The following is a 24,208-nucleotide window of genomic DNA, read 5'->3' on the forward strand; positions in this document are numbered from 1 at the left end:
GAACAATAACATCATCAATGGACATCATTGTCCCTGGATACAAGTCATATGGCATGTTCCAGCGTAACAAGAAACAGTCATGACATGGCGATTACTTCAGGATTAATTGAAAAATAATTAATAAATGTGAATTATAATGTGCCTTTTCAATGTACAATGTGAATGCTCAAAGCCCAAAGGCAATCTGATTATTATTATTGTGACAGAAACCCCTAGCTGCCTGTGAGGCGCTATGAGGTTCATAGTCACATGACTTATCCCACCAGGTACCCATTTGGGGCAGAGTGAACAGGAGCAATTTTGACCTAACTCACCTACCAAAAGTGACATCACATGTATCATACTGAAACATTTCTACCTACAAGATCAACTTGAAAATAAACAACAAAACACATTCCTACCTAATCCACAGCCTTTATTGTCTATCTATTTACACGTTCTAAGAGGAACAGGAATGAAAGGAAGTTTATAAATACTGAATTACCTTGAATAATGTTGCTGCTGGAAGCTTGTTATGTATAAATTACGACACAATAATGATATGTACAAAGTGTATCGAATACCACCCTTATTCTTATGCAAATCACATCTAAAGAATTCAGGAATGAGACGAGACTCTTTCTCTAAAATATGGGAATATCATGAATTTCAAGAAAATGAATGTATGAACAGCAAAACAAAAAGAGAATTCTAACAAAGGGTCAAAAAGATTTATATTCTCAGTTGCAAATTATTTGGAAATGATTTAAGATACAACTGCTTCTTGTCTCAAATACCATTATTTATATTTTCAGGAAAGATGATTTATTGACAATATTTCTGGTCACATTAGTTCAAGATACAAAATCATACATTAGTTACAAATATATTTTCACAACATGGCAAGATCAAGGAACATAAAGCGTGTAAGAAATTCTTATTTACAATTACAGTTTTTTTCCAATTAAAACATCAACACTGTGCACCACCATAGTTCTTGAACAATAATTAAAGGAATAAACATTGACTTAATAGATCTTTTTCACAATGTTTTCATGAGACAAAACAAAGTATTGGGGAAACAATCTTAAATCCCATGTCATAAACAAATGTTTAAGATTTAACAGAATGAGAGAACGGAAATTCGCTTATTGTGAAAAATATCATGTTTCAATTAATGTTTGCCCTTGAATTATACAAATGGCGTTGTTAAGATGCTTTGAGCACATCCATCATATCCTAAAGCCCTGAAGATCTGTGTTGTACCAAGCAATACATGCTATTCATCAAAGGGGACTGACAGGCTCACTCATTGGCGTATCCCAATTGCTAAGATTAATGCTCATGATTTGGTTGGTTTGTAGTGTACCACCACACTCAGTATCTCAGCCAGTAATAAGTAAATACATGTTTAGCAGAAGTTCTGGGCCTAAATTTTCGAAGCTCTCCTATCTCTAAGATAGTCGTAAATGCCATTCATTAACATTATCTTACGACAATCTTAGCGATAAAAGAGCAGGAAAATCTGATTATCAGTTCAAAATAATTCAGTTATACACTAATTACATATTTACAATAAAAACACAGTTGAGCTAGATGTCAATTTCAAACAGAAGACCTGTAAGATCAGAGACAATATATTTGAGTTTACTGAGCAGATGAGATCAAGAAAATGGAAAGAAGAGGAAAAATGGAATCTACATGAATAAATAGAGGAATATAACTCACAAGCATTTTCTCCAGCAATTATTGTCATTTGCATCCATGAGAAAACATTTTGGATATCCATGAATATATGGGCCTGTAAGTTTTGAAATCGTTGTGGCCTTCCTATCATTAAAAGAATGTCTTAAAATATTCATTGTCAAATTTATCTACCACACCATTCAAGCACATACACACAAGGTGTAAGCAGTTTAAGTGGCACCATTGGACAAATGGATCTGACCATTCTTTATAATATAAGACACCTGTATCTCACCTTGCTTTGCATGAGAAGTGTTTAATACGTGGTCAAAAATATTTCAAAATTATTTGTTTGTGACACTTCAAAAAATTGACAAGCTATTTTATGTCAATATATTCAGTGTTATGATATTTATGACTAAACACTGTTTCTATCCTGCAGATGCTATCTTTTCCAAGTCAAGTCTGAAGAAAACTGCTATTTATATCTTCCTCCAGACGGACCCTGACAAATCTGATGGAGCTGTATCATCAGTTCCTCAAGGGTTCATATACACATTCTCCATCACCATGTGTCTGTTACAGGGTTTAGTGATACTCAGGTCTATTCATAAGAAATTAGTGATGTCATTTGAAGTAAAAAATCAAATAAAACCTACACTGCAAAAACAATTCAGAAACACTTGCCAATACACAGAACAATACCAAAGAGCAATAGCAGATGTATGGTTTCACACCGCACTTGACACCATTCCAGAAATATCAAGCTGGGGGACACTGGAAATGGGATTCACACATTGTTCTCATGTGGAGAAACGAAACTTAGCATTTAACGCTTTAACCCTTAGGCTTCCCCTCTAGGCCCTCTTCGAAATGAACATATTTTGTGAGACATCTTTTAAGTGAACTATAAAAATATAATTTAAAAAAATAGACTACAGAGAAGACAAGAGATTTTTATTTTCAGAATAAAATTTTCTGAAACAGCAGTAATCTAATCTTGCATGGGCTCTCTTGGATACACTAACGTCTACACTGTACTGTGACCGTACATGCTTTTAGAAAAAGCAACATACAAACCCACGAAGTACAGATCTTTGATAAGATGTACATTTTATCCTCTGAGATCTTTGATATCTTGTGAAGTACACAGTTTTCTGGTAATCTCATCTCACCAACTGCAGTTTAAAATGGAGGTAAGATAATGATACCAACATGATGGCAATGAAGACACAGCAATGTCATTCAGTATACCTCTGATTTGCAGGTTGTAACATATACTGGACAAAAAATTACGGATATACACAGATTTGAATTCATTAATAAGGCCAGACCAATTTTATTTCTTGTTTTACGGATATTTGTCCTCTGAAAACCTACAGTCAGGTGGGAAAATAAATAAAAATAAAATTTCCAATCAAAGTAATATTCCTTCTAAACACTCGAAAGTATTTTACTTTTGGCAATTTATGAAGTGAATATGGGTCAAAAACAACCTACAAAGTATGTTCTTGTGAGTTCACATTTTTAGACAATGAAAACATTAGGATTTTATTTTTTGAGCAGGGAAAATTAATTTTTATTTTTTTCTGATTCTTGAAAAAATATGGCAGGCGGATCAATAAAACAAGAAATAAAATTGGTCTGGCCTAATGATTTATTTATTTATTTATTTATTTATTTATTTATTTATTTATTTATTTATTTATTTATTTATTTATTTATTTATTTATTTATTTATTTATTTATTTATTTATTCATTCATTTATTCATTCATTCATTCATTTACTTACTGATAGAAACATCAACCATAAAAACACCAATATCTCTAACTTATTTTCTCCAGTGTAGAAGCAAATCTAGTCTAAAGCAAAGGCTTGATCAGGATAAAGTATGTTTGATTTCATCTTTATTTTGTTTACAAGATCAATCTTTACACAATCATTTAATAGCTGGGACAAAGTGCTAATATACAGATGGTCATTTAAATTAAAACTAATAAATATCCTAAAAGCTCTTGAAACAGAAAGAAACAAAACACAAATTAAGAGATGTTCAAATGAAGCTGATTTTTACCATACTTTCAATCAAGAAGGTGCACAAAAGACAAAGAATTAAATGACAAAACTTCCTTACTAATATTAATAACATTATATCCCTAATGATAAACAAAAATCCAAATATGATTGCATGTCTTCCTTAAAAGAAAACAAATTCTAAGTACTGACTTCAATGAAATATCTAAATGATTTGTCTTTTTCTGTGACTAGTGTATATACAAACACAAAGATAGAAGGCATTCTATACTAATGCTTTTTGCCTCAGGAGTTCAGCCAGCAACACTAGACATAAATACCGTAACTGTACACATTGCACATTGTTGAACACTGAAGCCCATTTTATCACAGATTAAAGCACTTATGCAGAAAAGCATCTTGCATGCAAGTTTACCTCAACTATGAACGCTTGGAACAAATGTAACAGAAGTAAATATCTAAAGGTAAATTATGTGAAATTTCTTAACAATAAAGTATATGTTTCATGTAACAATCACAACTGCACAAAGTTCACATATTAGTGATTTTCCAAAATTTGTATTAAAAATTGGCTTTCACATTATATAGAGGGGTAGATATGTCACACTGGTGGTGTAATAAAGGCAATGACAAACTGATGTGCTGATTTAGGTGGTCTGCTAGCCGGTGGCTAGTAGTACATTTACAGGGCTAGTGGAATGTTGAAAGTATGTGTGGACTTGTTCAATCTGATTAAATATAGAACCTCTTTAATGAATGAGATTATGGTGGTATTGTCTTCATAATCCCACCTTAAATACTTGGTTGTCTCTTTCATTCATACGTCACCAGTAAACAGTATCACAGGGCACATCCTTTCATGAAAGTACTCAGGACATGCAGAATCTTGGTATCAGCTGAAGAAGTCAACATGGCTACTGGACGTTCACCCAGTCTAGTGAAAAGCAATATTGATAAACAAGAAAAGGAGACATGTAAATAAACACACAAAGAACAGTCAGCTGTTTAAAGTCAACAGGTGTGACAAAATTGTATTACATACATAATTCTACCTTATCCAAAGGTTTTCTTTTGTTCCAGCTTTCTAACTCTCCATAAAGATCTGAGAAACCCTACAAGAGATGTCACACTATGAATGATCAATCGAGAACAATCTTCAATATTTTTAGCCAATCAGGTGTCAGTGTTCATTTTCTGCTTCAGTTGTGTCAGTTGCTTTTTCAAATTAGTACATTTCTTCGCTACCCCTTACCCTGATTTTAAAATTCCTGAAGAAATGAATGCCAAACTACAAAAACACAAATGTCCTCGTCATGTAACACCCATTTGAGAGTTAGTGAGTGTGGTTTTACCCCACTTTCAGCAATAGTCCAGTAATGTCATGGCAGGGGATACCAGAAATGGGCTTCACACACTGACCCATGTGAGGAATCAAACCCAGCCTTCTGTGTGACCAGCAGATGCTTTAACCATCGGCCTACCCCACTATATCAGTGTTAATGCCAAGACACTCAGAAACAGCCACATAATAATGCAGTCATTACTTTTTCTCCATTCAGAACTACACCATCACATTCATTTCAGGAGGGTTTTCCTCATCTTCACAAAAAAAAACACTGAGTTAACAATAAAACATCTGATTCCAGTAAAACTGATACACAAAAAAGGGTTACAGTCTGTTCTAGGTTACACTGAGCAACTAACGAATACTCTCTGGTATACATGTTAATTTCAAACACAAGAATAAAAATCAGGTTTGGGAAAATGTCTTTGCAATTTGTGTACTTAACTGGAAGAAAAGCCTTGCTATTAACCATCATCAGATAACATTTCCAGCACATGATTCTTAACATTCTGGCTTTCCTGGGTCTGTTCAACGAACAAATCTTTACACGACTGCCAACAGTCATGCTTTAACAAAGACTTATGAATCTGAACGCATGACTAACCCATTTGGTTGTTTCAAATTACTTTTCTGCATGTGCAGAGCATGTAAAAATAGACAGTGGTTGTGTATCGATACTGTAAATACACTCTAAATAAATGCTTTTATGTAGAATATTTACGTGTTACAACTATTCATTGCTGAGTACATACATCCTCTTACCCATGCTTTTCAATAATTGATGTCCAGTTTTAGCTGCATCTGCATAAAAAATCTTGTGTTTTATCACTTGGAAGAAGGGGATGTGCAGGAAGGACGGTGGTGGAGAGATGTTTTTATACAAAAGCTTGTTCACATAAAGTAGGCTATATATTTAGCTAATCCCTCTCTTTGTTTCATAAGTGAAATGAGATCACTTGTTCTTATCATGAAACAATGTATTTGTTTTGATTTTACGACCAAACCAGAAATATTTTTACAGGCCCTGCACATGCGCACAGTGAGTTGAAAATTAACATGAAACCAACGAATGGAGTGAGTCGGGTCTACGCCGCTCTTAGGCATAATAACAAAATATCACCACAGTGAATATCAGATACAGTACCCATGTGGGGAATTGAACTCAGGTCTTCAGTGTGAGTGAGTGAGTGAGTGAGTGAGTTTAGTTTTACGTCGCGCTTAGCAATATTCCAGCTATATGGCGACGGTCTGTAAATAATCGAGTCTGGACCAGACAATCCAGTGATCAACAACATGAGCATCAATCTGCGCAATGGGGAACCGATGACATGTGTCAACCGAGTCAGCTAGTCTGACCACCCGATCCCGTTAGTCGCCTCTTACGACAAGCATAGTCACCTTTTATGGCAAGGTCTTCAGTGTGACAAGCAAACACTTTAACCATGAGGAAACCCCACCACCCTGCTGCAAAGTAGAACAGGATCTTCTCTATCAAATCAATATTGATGATAAAAAATCCTACAAAGCCTCAGCTTCAACATCTAGGCGGACAAGAACAAATGACCTGAACAATTTCTTCACTCAAGTGGGGGTAGTGAGGTAGCCTTGTGATTAAAGGTCACACTGAATACCCAGGTTTGATTCCCTACATGTGTACAACGCGTGAAGCCCATTGCTGGGGTTCCCAGTTGTGATATTGCTAAAAGTGACATAAAACCTTCTTCACTCACTATTCAGGTGACACATGGTTTCAATACAGGTGTCTGTATTGTTGTCAAGTAGGTTTGATACCAGAATCTGCATCAATCACCTGAATAAAGGTGTTAATCTATAAAGAGTGTTCTTATCCGACTCTTCAGCTTCTATCAATGCCACTACAGACAGCCCAGGTTAATATGCACATATATCATGTCACATTCAACAATGCAACAACAAACAGCAATGTCTGAACACCTGATACATCATCGAACCATCATCATTACATAAAATTGGTAAAACTTGGAAACTTAAAAAAGAAGAACAACCAAAGACACATACTACCAAATCAGATCAGAGAATTCCCGATTTGGGATCAGATATTCTTGAATATTTATGATCAAAAACAAACCTTGTCCTATTCCAGTGGATTAGGTTAAATGGTAACATCTTTCCATGTTATATAATTGTTAACATGCAAGATGAGTCTATGAGAAACGATATGAGTTTCATGGTACATGAGTGTTGTTTTACCCACTAAATCTACATACATGATTTACTTTTACATATGTACATATATAACAGAGAGCCAAATGCAGTTGCAAAACAGGATGAGATATCATCCAAAGACAATAAGACAAAGAGAGTCTCCAGGTACAAGTGAAAGATGTTATAGCTATATATGCACAGACTAACATCCCAAAATGAGCATCAGAAACATCCACTGATATGACCTGTTTGACTGTGGTACAAGAATCAGTATCGACACATTGCACTCATAAAATACAACATGTTATCCATAACATTTGTTATACTTCCCAATTTCCAAAATGCTACTCATTGTCATTCCCTAGTTTACAGATCAGTTAATCAAGCCATAGGGTGAGTGGTTGAAATAAAGATCACAATAAGGTCAGACCGATTCAATTTCTTATTTTACAGATTTTTATTCTCAGAAAACCTAAAGGCAGGAAGGGAAAATAATAAAAATAAAATCACCAAAGTAATACTACTTCTAAATATTGAAGGTATCTTCTTCTGTCAATTTACTAGGTGTGTATGGGGAAAAAACAATAAAAAAATTACTTGTACGCTTACATTTTCAGCCAATAAAAACACAGGAATTATATGCTTTGAGTGAATAAAACTGATTTTTACTTTTGTTCTTATTCTTGAAATTATACAGCTGGTGGTTCCGTAAAACAAGAAATAAAATTGGTCTGGCCTAAACTTGCAACAAACATTGTGAAAGTGTCACCAAAATAATGAAATACAGAAAACAAGAAATGATAAAAATATGCTACTTGTAGTTGATATAATGAAACTGTGACATTCAAAACACCCTATTTCCTTCATGGCATTGTTTCAATTTTCCCCATATTTCTCCACTATATTTTTTATCAAAATACAAATAATGTTATTATGTAACCAATCTCAGCTGGAAGAACACTTTCTGAAAATGTTATTCCACATTAGACAACCTTTGGTCTGGTGAACAAGTTTTAACTTTTTGCCAATGACAGTAAAAACTACTAATGCATTTTGTGTATAATACTCAAAAACTGATACTCATTCATCAAAGATAATACATAATGAACAAAAAATATTATCATGAAACATTTTATATACCATATACATGTGGAAAACCCACTGTCCTAGAGAAAATAACCATATTTGGATCTATTCATGATCCACAAACGTTTTGCTCAGTATATACACAATTGTTTGCCCAACTCGATACTGTAATATAACAAGCTCCTTGTTGATTAAAATTCATTAAAACGTAATACTCTGTAAACACATGTGATACAGTAAAATGGAAGCCAGAATCTTACTCTTAAGTTTTAATAAAACTCTCTGTACAGCTGAAACTGTTCAAAGTCTTCTATTTACATAATAACAATATTTAAGCAGGAAGGAGAGAAGTGAGTTGGGTTTCAAACAATACCATATATTACCTTAGAAAAGCCAAATTTTGTGGACAAAATATAGTACTCTGTAGAAAAGGGTCGCCTATCTAAAGGCTCCACTCTGTCAAACCGTTTTCTAAGTGGGAAAGAAAATGATGTATCTCTTCACATAAACAAACATGAAAAGACGGTTTTGTCAATAAAGAGGTCAAAATTTGCAATTACACATCACTAGACAAAATAATTTACGTTTTACATCCAAGACGATAACTGCCAGTTGTCTTGTGGTCTGAGTTGACCCCTCTTGCCAGGGGTCGGCTTATCTACAAAACATACTTTTATTACACTGATTTTAAGGGAAATTTTGGGGGTTGACTTATCTATGAGATCAGCTTATCTACAGTTATATGCAGCATTTCAGTAATATCATGGAGAGACATCCTATATCATTACAATCAGATCTGACACCCTGATATGACACCTATCTTTTTTTAAGAAGTGGAAACACATTCAAAGAATGTCCGATCTGGTAAGTGTGAGTAAGCGAGTTTAGTTTTATGCCATTTTAAGCAATATTCTAGCAGTATCATGGTGAGGTCACCAGAAATAGGATTCACACACTGTATATATGTTGGTAATGAGACCCAGGTCTTCTGTGCTGGATCAGGTGAAGTTATACACCCAGTAAGTGATAAATATTTTGATGTCAACTGAAATATTTGGCAACATTTTTCACTGTTCATTTGGAATTTATAACAATGCTACATAACCATCAAAGAGTATAAATATACACTCCTTGGAACTGTTTTTGGTGTAGATTTCACAAACTACAAGATTTAGTATCCACAGGCTCTGCAATTTTATTTGTTCTTGATATAACGAAATTATAAATGGTTACTGGATGCTTTATAATACAGAAAATATGAAAAGCCTGACAGTTACTGACAGATTCACCTGACATGTATCTCCTTCACGCATGCAGAGAGACATCATATCCGTGTAAAAACAATGATTTTAATGCAGCTGTGTGTCACTCTAATGTGTGAGACAAGGCTAAAGCTGTACAGGCTGTGGATGTTAAATACTATTCTGAAACCCCCTGATAATGTTTTTCATCAAACCAGTGAAGATATGTGATCTAAACCAAGATCAGCTGATACCACCAAACTAAGGGAGGTAACTCCACATAACAGGTTACTGTTCCCCATAAACTTATCAGTACACCTTTCAGAACACCAATACACAGATGTCTGAAAAATATATGGCCTTCATCCAAGTGAAGCGACATACAATTACTCAGAGACACTTCTAAAACCCATGGCAATAATTCACAAAGGTTATTATCAATGAAATCATTCATGTCCTGAGCCCTTAACCAAGTCAACAATTCCTTTATACAATCTGAGCTCAAAAACATCACATAAAGGTAATGACATTTTATTTTTAAATTTAAACCTTCTTCTCAAATTACTCCATCATCATTTTATAAAAGCCTATAAACAGAATTATGTAATTAAGCCAGTTAATTCTCTTCATCTAAAAAGGAAAAGGTGTAACAGGATCTATATTAATTTATCTTCATGTAACAAGCACTGTATTAATTTATCTTCATGTAACAAGATCTATATTAATTTATCATCGTGTAACAAGCTTTATATTATTTTATGTTTGTGTAACAAGCTCTATATCAATTTACCTTTGAAATACAATGAAGTGTAAACTTATCCAACAATTTAACTAATTTTAAAAGCAATAAGTGCAATTACAATTCACTTTCTTCCTGTCATTACTATTATGAGAGATTATCTGGGATCATAATTGAGGAGTCACCTATGCATAAATCCTGCGTTATAACTTCACAACTATGAAATGTAAGCTTTCAGCTCATGGATGTAGCACCATGCTGTCACAACTTAAATATAACGGTTGTCAAACACCTTCACAGCTTGTCTTTCTTTTTCTCACACTTGAGACAGACTCGGACTGGGTAGTCCCAGCCCCGTGAGGGAACAGGAAGTTTGGTTGGGGAGCAGGTCCCACACACCCCCTGTCCACATGCCCGACAGTGGTGTTTGGCTACCTTGTAGTTGAACTCAGTGGAACACACATAGCACTGGGTGATATCTTCATCCGGGATCCAGTACGCAGGCCGAGCTGAGTCCTTCAACATACCTGGCAGGAACATGACAGAGTGAGTGAGTGAGGTTTTTATTAAAAAGTGCTATTTAACAACATGCTAGCTTAATGCTGGAGGAAAGGGCTGATGAGCCTTAAGATGTTTATTTCTCAGGAGAGTAGGAATGTTGGTAGTTGAATAAATAAGTGGTTGAGCAAGTTGCTGAGCAAGTTGTTGTCTGAGTAGTTGAGATGTTGAGTGAGTGGTGTAGCTACTGGTTGAGTGAGTGGTTGAGAGAGTGGTTGAGTGAGTGGTTGAGTGGTTGACTGAGTGGTTCAGTCGTTGAGTGAGTGATTAAGTGAGTGTTTGAGTGGCTGACTGAGTGGTTGAGTCATTAACTGAGTGCTGAGTGGTTTAGTGAGTGGTTGAGTCATTGAGTGAGTGGTTGAGTGAGTGGTTGAGTGGTTGAGTGAGTGGTTGAGTTGCTGACTGAGTGGTTGACTGAGTGGTTGAGTCATTGACTGAGTGGTTTAGTGAGTGGCTGACTGAGTGGTTGAGTGAGTGGTTGAGTGAGTGGTTTAGTGGTTGTGTGGGTGGTTGAGTGAGTGGTCGCTTGGTTGAGTGAGTGGTTGAGTGAGTGGTTGAGTGAGTGGTTGAGTGAGTGGTTGAGAGGTTGAGTGAGTGGTTGAGTGAGTGGTTGTGTGAGTGGTTGACTGAGTGGTTGACTGACTGGTTGGCTGAGTGGTTGAGTCGTTGAGTGAGTGGTTGAGTCATTGACTGAGTGGTTGTGTGGATGAGTGGTTGACTGAGCAGTTGAGTGGTTGACTGAGCGGTTGAGTGATTGACTGAGTGGTTGAGTGGTCGACTGAGTGGTTGTGTGGTTGAGTAAGTCGAGTGAGTGGATGACTGACTGACTGAGTGTTTGAGTGACTCCTTTGAACAACATTCCATTTCTAACACAGAACGCTTGATGTGGCAGGAAAGTGATCACAGATGTTAACCACTTTTGTGAAACCCACAAGCGGAAGTATAGAGCCAGCAAGGCTTAGATTACTGACCCATCCCTGATTGAGTAACGAGTTAGATTTTTTGACCAATTTCAGACCTGTACAGGGTACACCATGGAAAGAATGTCCACAAAATTATTTCACTAACCGCACCCATGTGACAAATCATCAGTTTTAACTCTGAATGTCAGAGCACTAGACACCTGGACCACTTTCATAACTGAAGTCTCAAATGTATCAAACATACTTTTCCATTCTCCAACTATATGGACTCACCTATTGGGTAGTCAATGGCAGAGGCTACAGCCCCAAGGGTAGATGTCACAACTTCCCCAACTTTGCGAGCAGTCACAGGTGCCTCTCCTTCCTTGGTTTCACCTGGAACAGATGGCCATATAAGAAAGACTGGATACTGGATGGTGTGCAACATAGCAAATTGTATAGCTCGAGGCCACTGATTCATCAGGAGGTAAAGAAAATGACTTGTTACACTATTGTTGATAACTCCTTTGTAGTATTTTTACTATGTTTCTGGGCAATATGTATCATATTATTGTTCATCAATGAAAAATAACTTTGTAATGTCAAGGAATATCACGTCTTGATGCTCTAAACTATCATTATAAAGAACTAAAGTGACAAATAATTTTAGTCATTAAAACAAAAGTTTTGTGAATTTCAACCATAATACACAGCAACTGGTTTCGGCCCCATTTCCCAAAGCCACCGAACCACTAAGGTGATTTAACTCTCACACTTAAACACAGACTTATGATCATCATAAAGCTAAGATCACTTTATGAAACAGGACCATTCACTAAAAAGAGAGTCTGCAAATGCTATACCCATCATTTCATCACAAGCATGTTTGTTACAAACAATTTTGCATCAGTTTCCCAGCACTGGGGGGATAGGGGATGATGCCAACAGCTCCCACCTGTACCGTTACCTTGGAGACAGTCCTTACAGACACGGACCGGTTCCATGCCCCAGCCTCGTTCTGGCACTGGCCGTTTGTAGCTTGAGCATACATCACAGAATCCCTGGCCACATCCTCGACAGTGATGCTTCTGGTCATTGTGGGTGAACTCTTGCCCACACTTCGCACAAGCCTGGTAAATTTAAGACAAAATGATGGCATGTTGAAGACAAACTGAAGGCAATGTGAAGATAAATTAAAGACAAAGTGAAGGCAAATTGAGGACAAATTGAATGCAATGTGAAGATAAACTGTAGACAAACAGAAGGCAACGTGAAGATAAATTGAAGGCAAAGTGAAGGCAATGTGACGATAAATTGACGGCAGAGTGAAGTCAAACTGAGGATAAATTGAAGACAAAGTGACTGAACCAGCAGTTTTGCACGTAACAATATTAAAAAAATATGCATAAAAATTATGGGAAGGAGGTCCGTTGATTTCATACCTAACATCCAAGATCGGCGTACTTCCTTTGCACATAAATCTTCGTGGAGGGGTTGGGGGATGGGGGTGGGGGTCATTCACATTATACATGATTCTTCATAAAAATCATCAGCACCCCCTAGCCATTAATTATGAAGAGTCTCTTAAGCGCCACCATAGTTACTAAACCAAACATATACCCTGAAAATCATTGTTTCATCATGTCTACAATAATGTGTGAAAGGAACACAAAAATGGCTTACTGTTGAAACTCTATATAACAGAGAAGAATTACTATTTCACTGACTACCAGGACAAAATAAGCAAATTTCCGGATTAGCATCCAATAAATTTTAAAAAGTTGGCATATTGTTGTCAATAAGTGGCAGGGGATTACATGGAAAAAATTTCACTAATTACCAGGATCTTGGAGTTGGGAACCCAGTATGCAGGGGCTATCTGGTCTGCAGTCCACTCAGCCAGGTACTTTGTGGGTTTGGCACTCACACTGCCGATAGTGTCCGCAACATAGTTGAGACTGTCCAGTACTTTCCTTGCTGCATTGTGGGTACCGTCCAGGCCAAGGTTGCTCTATATCAGACAGAGAGGTAAAGCTTGAAAAGTGCTTGATGAATCTGAACTCTCTAATGCTACTTCATGCTGCATCCATATAAGGACACAGGAAGGGGTTCACACATTTTATCTAAGTAAAGCCAGGCCATTGCCCAAGGGGTTGGCATGTGTAACAAAGTAACTTTTTATGCAACCTACGCTCACATCAACAAACACAGATAAGACATCAATCAGTTACGGTATGAACACATTACCATGTCAGTCATGGTGCAGTCATATCACCACATTGGTTTAACGGTTGAGGGACAAGAAAGGTAATTCATGTAGTCTGCTGGCATCAAGCTGTGGGTTAACAGGCATGATACACAAGCTGCTCTGGGATGAAAACTGTCTAGATAGGCTTTGTCTACTAAAGGAGGTCACTCAGGACACAAACAATCACTGGACCAACAAAATCCCTCATTTGGCAACAGAATATGTGCAACAAAATAGGGAATCATATAGAGCTACGGCAAAGGTCAATACAAATTCACAAACTGGCACTTTAATAACCAAATTTATGCAGTTGTGCTTTCTTCACAAATTGGCTACCTTTGTAATTTCAGAATCCAAAGTTAGTCCTTGACAAAATATTGCAGAATTAAGAACAAGAAAGAGGAATTGGGAGGAAATGTCATGTCAAAGGAATAAAAAAACTGTCAAGATTTCTTCAGAACCATTCTGATTTCTTCAGAACCATGGTAACATACACACCAGTTGTACAACTCACCTCTGGCCAAATGTGTGCCACCTCAGCCAGGACAATAGCCTCCACGTCCTGGTTCCCGTACCAGTACTGCCGACTCCGGTAGATGATCCCACAGTTAGGGCACTCCAATACATAACTACAAGTCATACCATAAAGTAATGCTTTAAAAAGTTAATACATATGTTGAGCATCACAACAAACTACAAATGTACCAAATTTCATAATATCTTAAGCATAAATAGCTAAGTAATGTCTATACATTGTTGTCAAAATGGCTGCCATTTACAGCCATTATTGAAACTCTGATTTAAACCTCTTGAGCAAATTGGAATGTCATCACTGGTAGGTACAAGCATGTCAAGTTTCAGCTTATACGTTGTACCTAGCTTCTAACTATACTTCTGTCAGTAATGGCCAAAAAGAAATTATTTTATAGCTCAATGTCTGAAATAGCGGCCATATTGAAATTTGTTTAAACATCTTGAACATACTATCATGTATGGCGTTCAGCTTCACTGTGCCATTGATTTCTGATCAGATATTTATGACAGAGCTCTCACAGCGGAACTTCTATCTATGCAACTATGCACAACTGACAAACAGGCCAAGACATTTGACTTTGAACTGAAATTTCCTAGTTAATGCAAAAGTTGTCATTGAGGAAGGAATGGGATTTTGGTAAGTATTACCTGGCAATGAGAGTTCTAATACTCTAGTATACTCTAGTATACTCTGGTATACTCTGGTATACTCTGGTATACTGATACTAAAAATGAGCAAGGTGCTTACCCTGACCATATGTATTTTCCCAAACCAACCCAGGTGTTGTCTCCAGAAGATGAAGTTTTGGGCACAACCACCTTCCTTTGTCCTTTAGCATGCATACATTTCTGTAAACAGAAAGACAAATCACAATGTTTATCTATAAATTGGGAACAAAAGCAAATATTGTAAGTACATGTAAATTCAAAGCAACTCCATTGTGTATGTCTGAAGTGGACAATGTACAGATGTAATATATGTGTTTGCATTTAGGTACTGTTTTCCAACAGACACCTACCCGTGATTGTCAAAACACTAGTTTCTGACACAATTAATTGTTCGGGTAGCAAATAATGCACAATAGTTTATGCTTCTGTGCTTTACCAGAGGGCCCCATACAGAGATATTGAGTAACTGTTGTCTTTCAACATAGGAGTCAGATCACAATACTTCTTTATAAATAGGTAGAAAAGGAAACAATAGAGGTACAAATAAACGTATACCAATTCCATTGTGTCCAAACTGGATAGTGCACAGGTGTAACACATGTGTTCAGGTACCATTTTCCAACAGACACCTTTCACTAAATGTCAAGACACTAGTTTCTAACACAATTAATCCTTTTGGGTTGCAAAACTGCACAAAGGTTTATTTTTCTTTGTTATCCCAGAGGGTCCACCCGGAGCTGGCGAGTAACTGTTGTCATCAGTGCTCCAATTGTTGCCTTTTAACATATACTCATCAAAACAAATATGGAAACATATGAAAGTACTAGTGTTCCTGTATCTATTTTCAAAGTTTCGTCCACATTGCAATACACAGCTTGTGAAGAAACCTGGAAAAGAATAAAGGAACACTTGTGTCTTCATGGGTTCCCTTATTTGTTTCCATGAGTATATATATCTTAGTCTGGAAATCCTGTGAAAAAGTATAACAATCCATTGTCTGCCCCATGTGCAGTCTAAGTAAACTTAGTCTCAGTGTATTTCGTTACACTCCACCACTGAGTTTAATAAAACCTAGCAGAAGGTCGCGTAAGGTAACCTTTGAGTGACCAATGACTGGCCCCATGTGTAACTACTCAATGGTCATTTAATAGATTCTTGACAAATATGGATATTGAGGCAACAGACAAGGCATGGTGACAGGTCCCACACAGTACTTAGTAACCACAGCATCCACATTTAAGTTGGCGAAAAGACAAGAAATATTGGGGGCTCATACCATCACTGCCTACTAGGGCATGATGACAGGTTAGCCATTTTTGCCACTCAATTCACATTAGCTGACTGTCAGACTAGAATGATATACTAGGACTTATTCCCTCCTAACAGACAATGGCATGGTGACAGGACACACATAACAACCATGAAATAAACATTTTGGGTATTTTAGATGAGTCAGGGATATTTGGACACTCATGCCTGCCCTGTCCACCAGGGCATGATAACATGAAACTTCCGCTAGGCACAGTACATCCTGCCATACAAGGTGCTTACCTTACACAGGTAGATCTTGTTGCCATACTGATGCTGATACTGACAGTGTTTGTTCTCCTCTGTCTGATGCTGGAACTCATCTACATCATGGTTCATGCTCCGCATACAGCGAGACCTGGAACAGGCAGTCTAGTCCTAGCTTGCGGCTACATTGCCATTAGGGGCGGTGGGGTAGCCTAGTGGTTAAAGTGTTTGCTCGTCACGCCGATGACCCAGGTTTGATTCCCCACATGGGTACAATGTGTGAATCCCATTTTCTGGTGTCCCCCGTGGTGATATTACCAAACTCACTCACTCACTCACTACATTGCCATTACTTAAATTTAGATCTTGAACTCATGTGAGAACACTACTCCACGTGCGAGCCTGCGTGTTTTGATATAAATGTGCTGGTTATATGTATACTACAACATTTTATTATTTTACAGTACCTTCATGGTTCCAGAAGAAAGGATCCTTCTAATTAATTATGGGGTCCACTTCTTGATCTGTTTATCAAGATAAACCCCTGGCAACTGTGTACCTGTGTTTCAGCTTATACCATGTTGCATAATACCTGACATACATTGTACTACTTACCCACAGGCCTTGCACTTTGCAGTGCAGGTAAAATACTGGTCAGGGAATGTATTGGGCACTGGCTTATCGATGTCGCCACTAAATTTCTCATTAAGACACTGAAGAAAAAAAAAATCACAAACATGATCAACATATCAAAAATATGATAATTCTGTGACATCACTAATGGACAACTTAATTAATATAAGGTTGCAAAAATTCAGATATGCTGAAAGAAAACTTTCCAAACTTCATCATGATCAAGTTGAACCAAATATAACTAAATATCTAAACACAGTAAAAATACTATGAAAAACAAGTTCATTAAAGCACTTAAAACTAATGCATTGCTACGAGACAGAAGAAATCAATGATGGCAGACATGAAAAGTATATTGACTTTTCACAACTGACAACAGGGATTGAAATTAAGTTTTTTTTCAAGTGTGCCTCATGGGCACGGTCATGATAATGTATGTGTGTCATTTCAGTTTCAGGCGTGCCATAAATTCATGGTCTATTAAACTGAACTTCAAATCATTTTACGACTTGAAGTGAATGTAAAAGTTGTACCATTCACTAATAAATCATGAGTAGTAAAACGATGGTAGGGGATGTATTTTTGTTTGTTTACTGACCTCAAACTTTGAAACAACACTGATCATTAGCTGGCTGCCTGACGTGTATATTTATCATTAGTCATTGTTCATAATGTCACTTTAAACCATGAAAAGACAAAATGGTGAAAACATGCTTTAATGCACTTTTGAAAACATCAAGTATGACATAAAGGCACGCTGGTAAGAATTTAACTGTGCAATTTCAATTTTAGATGTGCAATCAGTGGGATGACACTTATAATTTCAATCCCTGGACAATTTCGCTAAATTTGGCATCACTTTATGAAAGGTAACTGTTGTGTTTGACTTTTACTGCATCTTTTTTCTGTTTCATCCATTTAATCCATCATACCTTTGAAGATTCCGATTAGAATAGATCTTCCATAACCCAAACTTGTCAAAAGAGGTGACTAACGGGATCAGGTGGTCAAACTTGGTTCATGCATGTCATTGTATCCCAATTGTGTATCTTGATGCTAATTTTGTTGATCCTTGAATTGTCTGGTTCAGTGTTGATGACTCATAGATGGAATATTGCCTAGTAGGGTGTAAAACTAAATTCACTCACTCAAGTTTTATTGATCAAGGACAAAACTATGACACAAATACAAGGAAACACTCAAACTGTCTATTTTTTCATATCATGATGCTGTTCCTAGGGTAAAATATGTGAAAGGGAAGGCAGTGTGGAATCAGCAACAGCTATGAAGCACATTAGTTGACGACTCTAACCTTAAGACTTTGGAAGACCACAGCAGGCCTCCTAGCTGTCCTCACAGTATTGTTCGCCAGCAGGTCCTTCACTGCTTTCTGTAAAGGTTTGAAGTCTGTTGGTGGACTAACAGTCCTTGTGCCTACATAGTGCAGGCTGCTAAAAGCATCTATTGTGCACTCAGATTTCTTGAACTTTCCTCGTATCAAGTCTTCTGGCGTAATACCTGTAATAAACAGCAATACCAACTGTTATTATGTGTGAATGATTTAATATCTTGTTATTCCTGGAAATAAAAATACAGTCACCCACCCTTAGCCAGTGTAAGAAATAGCATCTGCCCTGTGGCCCACTGCTTGCTAGTTACATGATGGGCTTACAACTTTATTTTATAGTCAACCCTGTGGGCCAATACATTTTCCATGGGTATATATTTCACCATGTCATTGACTATGGTGATGTTTTAATTACATTTTTAACACCTAATTTCAGTTTCCTGTTTTTTGATACAGGGCTGGTTACATGATAAAAGCACCAGCAACATTTTTTTAGTCATCAGTCCTGTAGGCTTCCTGGCTTTTTTACGAGTTTCATACACTGCCTTAGCATAATCATGGACATGAGAAAATGTCCCAGGCATTTGCTGTATGTTTCACTGGAAATGATTACAAACTTTGGTTGTAACAAACTCAAACAGTGATCATAATTAGCAGTTGTAACTGTAACCACAAGTTATAAGTTATAAGTGAAAAATATTGTCACAATGAATCAATTTATTCACAAGGTGATTTAGCTGTACTTTACAAGCAGAACATTCCCAACATGATTTCCTACACAAACCATGTGAACCATGCCAAGTGTTATATTTAGGATTAAACTTTCTAAGTGACAAGTGAAGGTCCTGGGGAAGAATGGGCCTTCGGGGCGGTGGGGTAACCTAGTGGTTAAAGCGTTCGCTCATCACGCCAAAGACCCGGGTTCGATTCCCCACATGGGTACAATGTGTGAGGCCCATTTTCTGGTGTTCCCTGCTGGAATATAGCTGGAATATTGCTAAAAGCGGCGTAAAAACAAACTCACTCACTCACTCACTAGAATGGGCCTTCAGCAACCCATGCTTGCCATATTAGGCGACTATGCTTGTCGTGAGAGGAGACTAACGGGATCAGGTAGTCAACCTCGCTGACTTGGTTTCATTTCATTGGTTCCCAATTGTGCAGATCAATGCTCATGTTGTTGATCACTGGATTGTTTGGTCCAGACTTGATTATTTACAGCCCGCTGCCATATAGCTGGAATTTTGCTGAGTGACGTGTAAAACTAAACTCACTCAGTGATCAGGGGGTCAGACTCATTAACTTCATTGATGCATGTCATTTTATCCAAGTTGCGTAGACCGGTGCTTATGATGATGATCGCTGGATTGTCTGGTTTAAGACTTGACTATTTACAGACTGCTGCCATATAGCTTGAATATTGCTGAGTGTGGTGCAAAATTACACACACACACACATGCGCGCACGCACGCACACACACACATAAAATATACAATTGGGTATAGGGATTGGCAGCAACAGGAGCTAATGGAGATATCTCACCTTCTTTCCCTCCCCTCAGCTGCAGCACGTCAGTGTGTAAAGTCTCATGGAATATTATTACGGCTGGCCCAATGTTAGAGACAGAGAGGTTGTAACGTTGTGTTGCTGCCCGCAGTTCTGCTGAAAAATGCTTCAAATAAGCCTTAGATGCATCACTAAGAAAGTTCAACATATCCACATGAAGTCTCTCTGCCCGAGTGCGATATATCACAATGTCAGAGATCGCCAGAATCTTCAGGAGCAGTCTGGTCCTCTGGTTCTGGTTGCTGGTCACCCCCAGCAAGCCCTCAGTGTCAATCACCAGTGTGTTGTTGACAGGGTCATGAGCAGCCCACACACCCACAGTACATGACTCCTGTTCCGGTGAAGTCTGAAAGACCTCCTTACCACCAAAAAACGTGTGGTTGAGAGTATAGGATTTCCCATCTCCTGTGTTACCAAAGATGGAAATTATCTTCACCATTGCATCTTTCTTGCAGCCCAGCTTCTCTATAAAATCTTCTTCAGATGTAACCTGTGAATAAAAGATACATAAGGCTGCATAAAAAAAATTAATTGTTTCTCGGACATATTTTTTTCAAAAGTGACAAGGGCTGTAGGACTTTGTTTTTTTATTTTGATAGAAAGAAAAAGTGACACGGGGAGAAGACATATTTAGCTTTTCCTCTCAGATATACAGCTTGGGAAATTTAGCATGTGCTAATGAATTTTAGATTCAGTGACACTCGTTCTTACAGACACTCATTCCTGTGGTGGAAAAATGGATGATAGGGACATGGCCAAGTCAAAATTATATTTTTCAAACAACAATAAAAAATTGTCACGCGCACAAATAAAAGTGACGTGCCGACACCTGACAAACATACCACTTTTTTCATGTAGTCTAAATATAAGAAATTGTAAACCATATTTACATCATTGACGTTTTCACATTTGTTTCCTGTACAAAGATGTAACTGATAGTGCTAATAATGCAAATAATAGACAACACACTTTGCCACTATACTATTACACACTTTTAAACACTTTCAGCATGGACAGTCCTCAGCTGGTCACAATATTGTATAGTGTTTGACTACAAAGTGTCCAAATGAACTGCTAAATAAACCAGTTTAGAAAGGTACATTACAAAATCACGTATTACAAGGCAAGAAGCTCATGAATAATCTATACCCAGATACCTTTTTATCTATTAGAAATTATCATCACAGAAAAAGCTGGCTAACAAACTATCATCATTACAAACACGATTGCTGACAGTTCGCATGGAGGGGCACACGGGAACAACAGGAACAGACAGGTGCAGTGATGCACAGGCATCTCATGATAACTGCTGTGTTCTGATGATGAAATGAAGCTAACCATACAGGTGAAAAAGTTCATAAAAAAAGTGTATGATTCTTAAACACTGAGGCAAAAGGGGGAGGCCATTTTAAGCCATCTATAGGTGTATGAAAAGTGCTTCCAAGGCTTGTAATCAATTTCCATCAGCTCTGAATGTGATGCCACCAATGACAAATCCACCGATCATTCAGAATAGCTTTTGAGACACTCCCCTTGAGGGAATTAAGTGTGCAACATGTCATACTTGGGATTTCACTTTCTTAGTAAAGTACAAATTCTAGTACTTTTTCGGTTGAGCCCCACATGGGATTCAAACCCGCACCCTCAGAGTCAGGCACCTAATCACCAGCACACAAAGTCAGCCGCCTAGCCCGCTCAGCCATCACGATTTCCACTAAATGAAAGTCGGACAACCGGTAGTCTAGACAGCGTACTTTGTGTACCCTTCTGATAAGTGTAAACTGGCACTTGTGGAAGTTGCGGTGGCTGAGTGGGCTAGGCGGCTGACTTTGTGTGCTGGCGATTAGGTGCCTGACTCTGAGGGTACTGGTTTGAATCCTGGATGGGACTCAATCGAAAAAATACTAGAATTTGTACTTTGCTAAAAAAATGAAATCCCAGATTCGACATATGTTGCATTTGACCACTTTCTTTGTGGCATTGTGTAATCATGGAATTAAGTGTCATGAAAAAAACTAAAACTAATATTCAACTCTGAATAACCAAACTATTGGCATATGACATCCCAAAGCGAGCTGAATTCAACATTCTGGTGATTTTGATAATTACATTGCTCATGCTATACAGGGGAAGTATGTGCATGATTGGAGTGCACAAGCAGTTTAATCTGTAGGGCTGGTGCCCAGTCGCTGTATTGAGAAGTTTTATCCGAAAAGTTAAGTTATGTAAAAAGCAAACAAACATCAGTATTATTTATCTGATATCATATATAACAACTCAGATGCAAAATCAAAAGCCAATAAAACAGAAAATAGCCAGCAAAACTTCAATAATGTTAACTGTCAGCTGGTGACAGGCAAAATATAAATAGGAAGCCACATGACAACACTCCCTTGCAGCTGCAGCGCAGAGCAAAAAGTATGGCTCGTCATTGAAAACCTATAACCGATAACCATAGCTGAATGTTGAAAGTTTTGCCAATACAATGTCATCAACACTATTTTTGTAAAAAACACTTAATATTTTTATGTGAAATATATGAATATAGCCTTCACCACTCAAGGTTGTTAAAATGCAAACTTAAAATGATATTATTATAAAATAAATTTTTGTCTTACATCATGAAAAACCCTTGACATCTGGATATGATATAGAACCACACAACATATGATACAATAGGCTTACTAACACCTTGATGTCTCCTGATATATATATAATTGTACGGGTGAATGATGTAACTACTCAAGGGATCAGAAAACTTGTATGAATCACATGATGAAACCATGTTACTATAAATAGCAAAAATGTACCAAACAAGCACCTGCAGTTCCTCCTGGTCATTTGCTAATTCAAAGCTTTGACATTCCGTATATCTCCCATCATCCAGAAGAAAAGCATCCATTTCCCTTGCCATTAGATTCACTTCATTTGTGTCTTGGCAGATATCTGGAATACTTCCACCAGAACTTGGATGGCTGTGATCTGAGTGAAAGCTAGCGAAGGACATATTTTCTTCCAAGTTAATTTCTTGAGGACATGAAACATAAGTCAAAGAATCGTCATTATCTGACACAGGTGACAGTGGTTTCACAGTGTCTTGTAACGCCAGTTGTTGTCTGCGTTGATACTCATTCACCGATATCTTGGTATGAGTCTTTCTTCTGCCTTGGGCATGAGATTTGTCAAAACAATCGAGACAAAGCCTGTGTTTACAGTCCTCGCACCATACATCAGCGTAGTTCCTGTTGACACATGCCGTCCCTGAAGCAGTGCCCTGACAGAGCTGATCCTGTGAAGGACGTTCAAGACGTCGTCTGTTGTGAAATTCGAACTTTATGCCCGAATGAACGCTCTTTTCACACTTATCGCACTGTGCAGTTTTGCACTCTGAACATGTAAACACTGCCTCCGCGTTTACAACAACACAGCTCAATTTTTCCTCACAAAGGCGAATGGAGGATTTCGTTCTGTTGCTTCGTTTGGCCGTGGGACGCATTGTTCAAGTAATGGAAATTAGTACAATCGTCACCTGTTTTGATAAAGATCATTGTCATAAACTTCGGTCATAATAAACTATGACCAAGGGAATCTCCCATTTCGACCATTTCCGTATGGTTGATTATGAAACATGTAGTACAATTATTTTGCGAAAACGGAATGTGTATAGTTCGCTGTGTTGGTGGTGTAGGCACTTTTGACGTAATTAAAAGCACAAAACGCACCTGAACACACATTCCTCTTTTCACTATAAAATTGACTTAGTGCTATATCAGTTATCAACACCTTAAGTTACCGAATCTCTTATTTCTTTTCCAGGATCTGCTTCAACGTCCAAGAGCTTACAATGGCGTTGCTTGCACACACAAGATTACATTTTGAAGTATATCAAAATTATTCTAGTTTTTACCTCTTTTAAAACTGAAAAATGTTGTTTGATGT

At 37.5% G+C, this 24,208-nt stretch overlaps 1 protein-coding gene across 2 annotated transcripts; it reads right to left on the minus strand.

Annotated features, from left to right (window-relative positions):
* Window positions 1-10,074: 10,074 nt before the first annotated feature.
* On the minus strand, window positions 10,075-23,892 carry LOC137295396 (zinc finger FYVE domain-containing protein 1-like). 2 transcript variants are annotated; one of them, XM_067826735.1, is made up of 11 exons: window positions 23,091-23,892; window positions 20,246-20,759; window positions 18,668-18,873; window positions 17,338-17,435; window positions 16,759-16,873; window positions 15,287-15,387; window positions 14,519-14,633; window positions 13,597-13,767; window positions 12,712-12,886; window positions 12,051-12,152; window positions 10,075-10,823 (listed from the first exon to the last, which is right to left on the minus strand). In XM_067826735.1, exons 1-11 carry the CDS (start codon window positions 23,763-23,765, stop codon window positions 10,591-10,593), a joined length of 2,505 nt encoding a protein of 834 aa, XP_067682836.1. In that variant the 5' UTR covers window positions 23,766-23,892; the 3' UTR covers window positions 10,075-10,590. The 2 variants fall into 2 exon arrangements, with proteins under 2 accessions (XP_067682836.1, XP_067682837.1); XM_067826736.1 differs by having other exon boundaries at window positions 10,111-10,823; window positions 12,724-12,886; window positions 23,091-23,886.
* Between the last annotated feature and the right edge of the window lie 316 nt (window positions 23,893-24,208).

Source organism: Haliotis asinina, chromosome 8 (genome assembly GCF_037392515.1).
Source record: "Haliotis asinina isolate JCU_RB_2024 chromosome 8, JCU_Hal_asi_v2, whole genome shotgun sequence".
NCBI lineage: Eukaryota > Metazoa > Mollusca > Gastropoda > Lepetellida > Haliotidae > Haliotis > Haliotis asinina.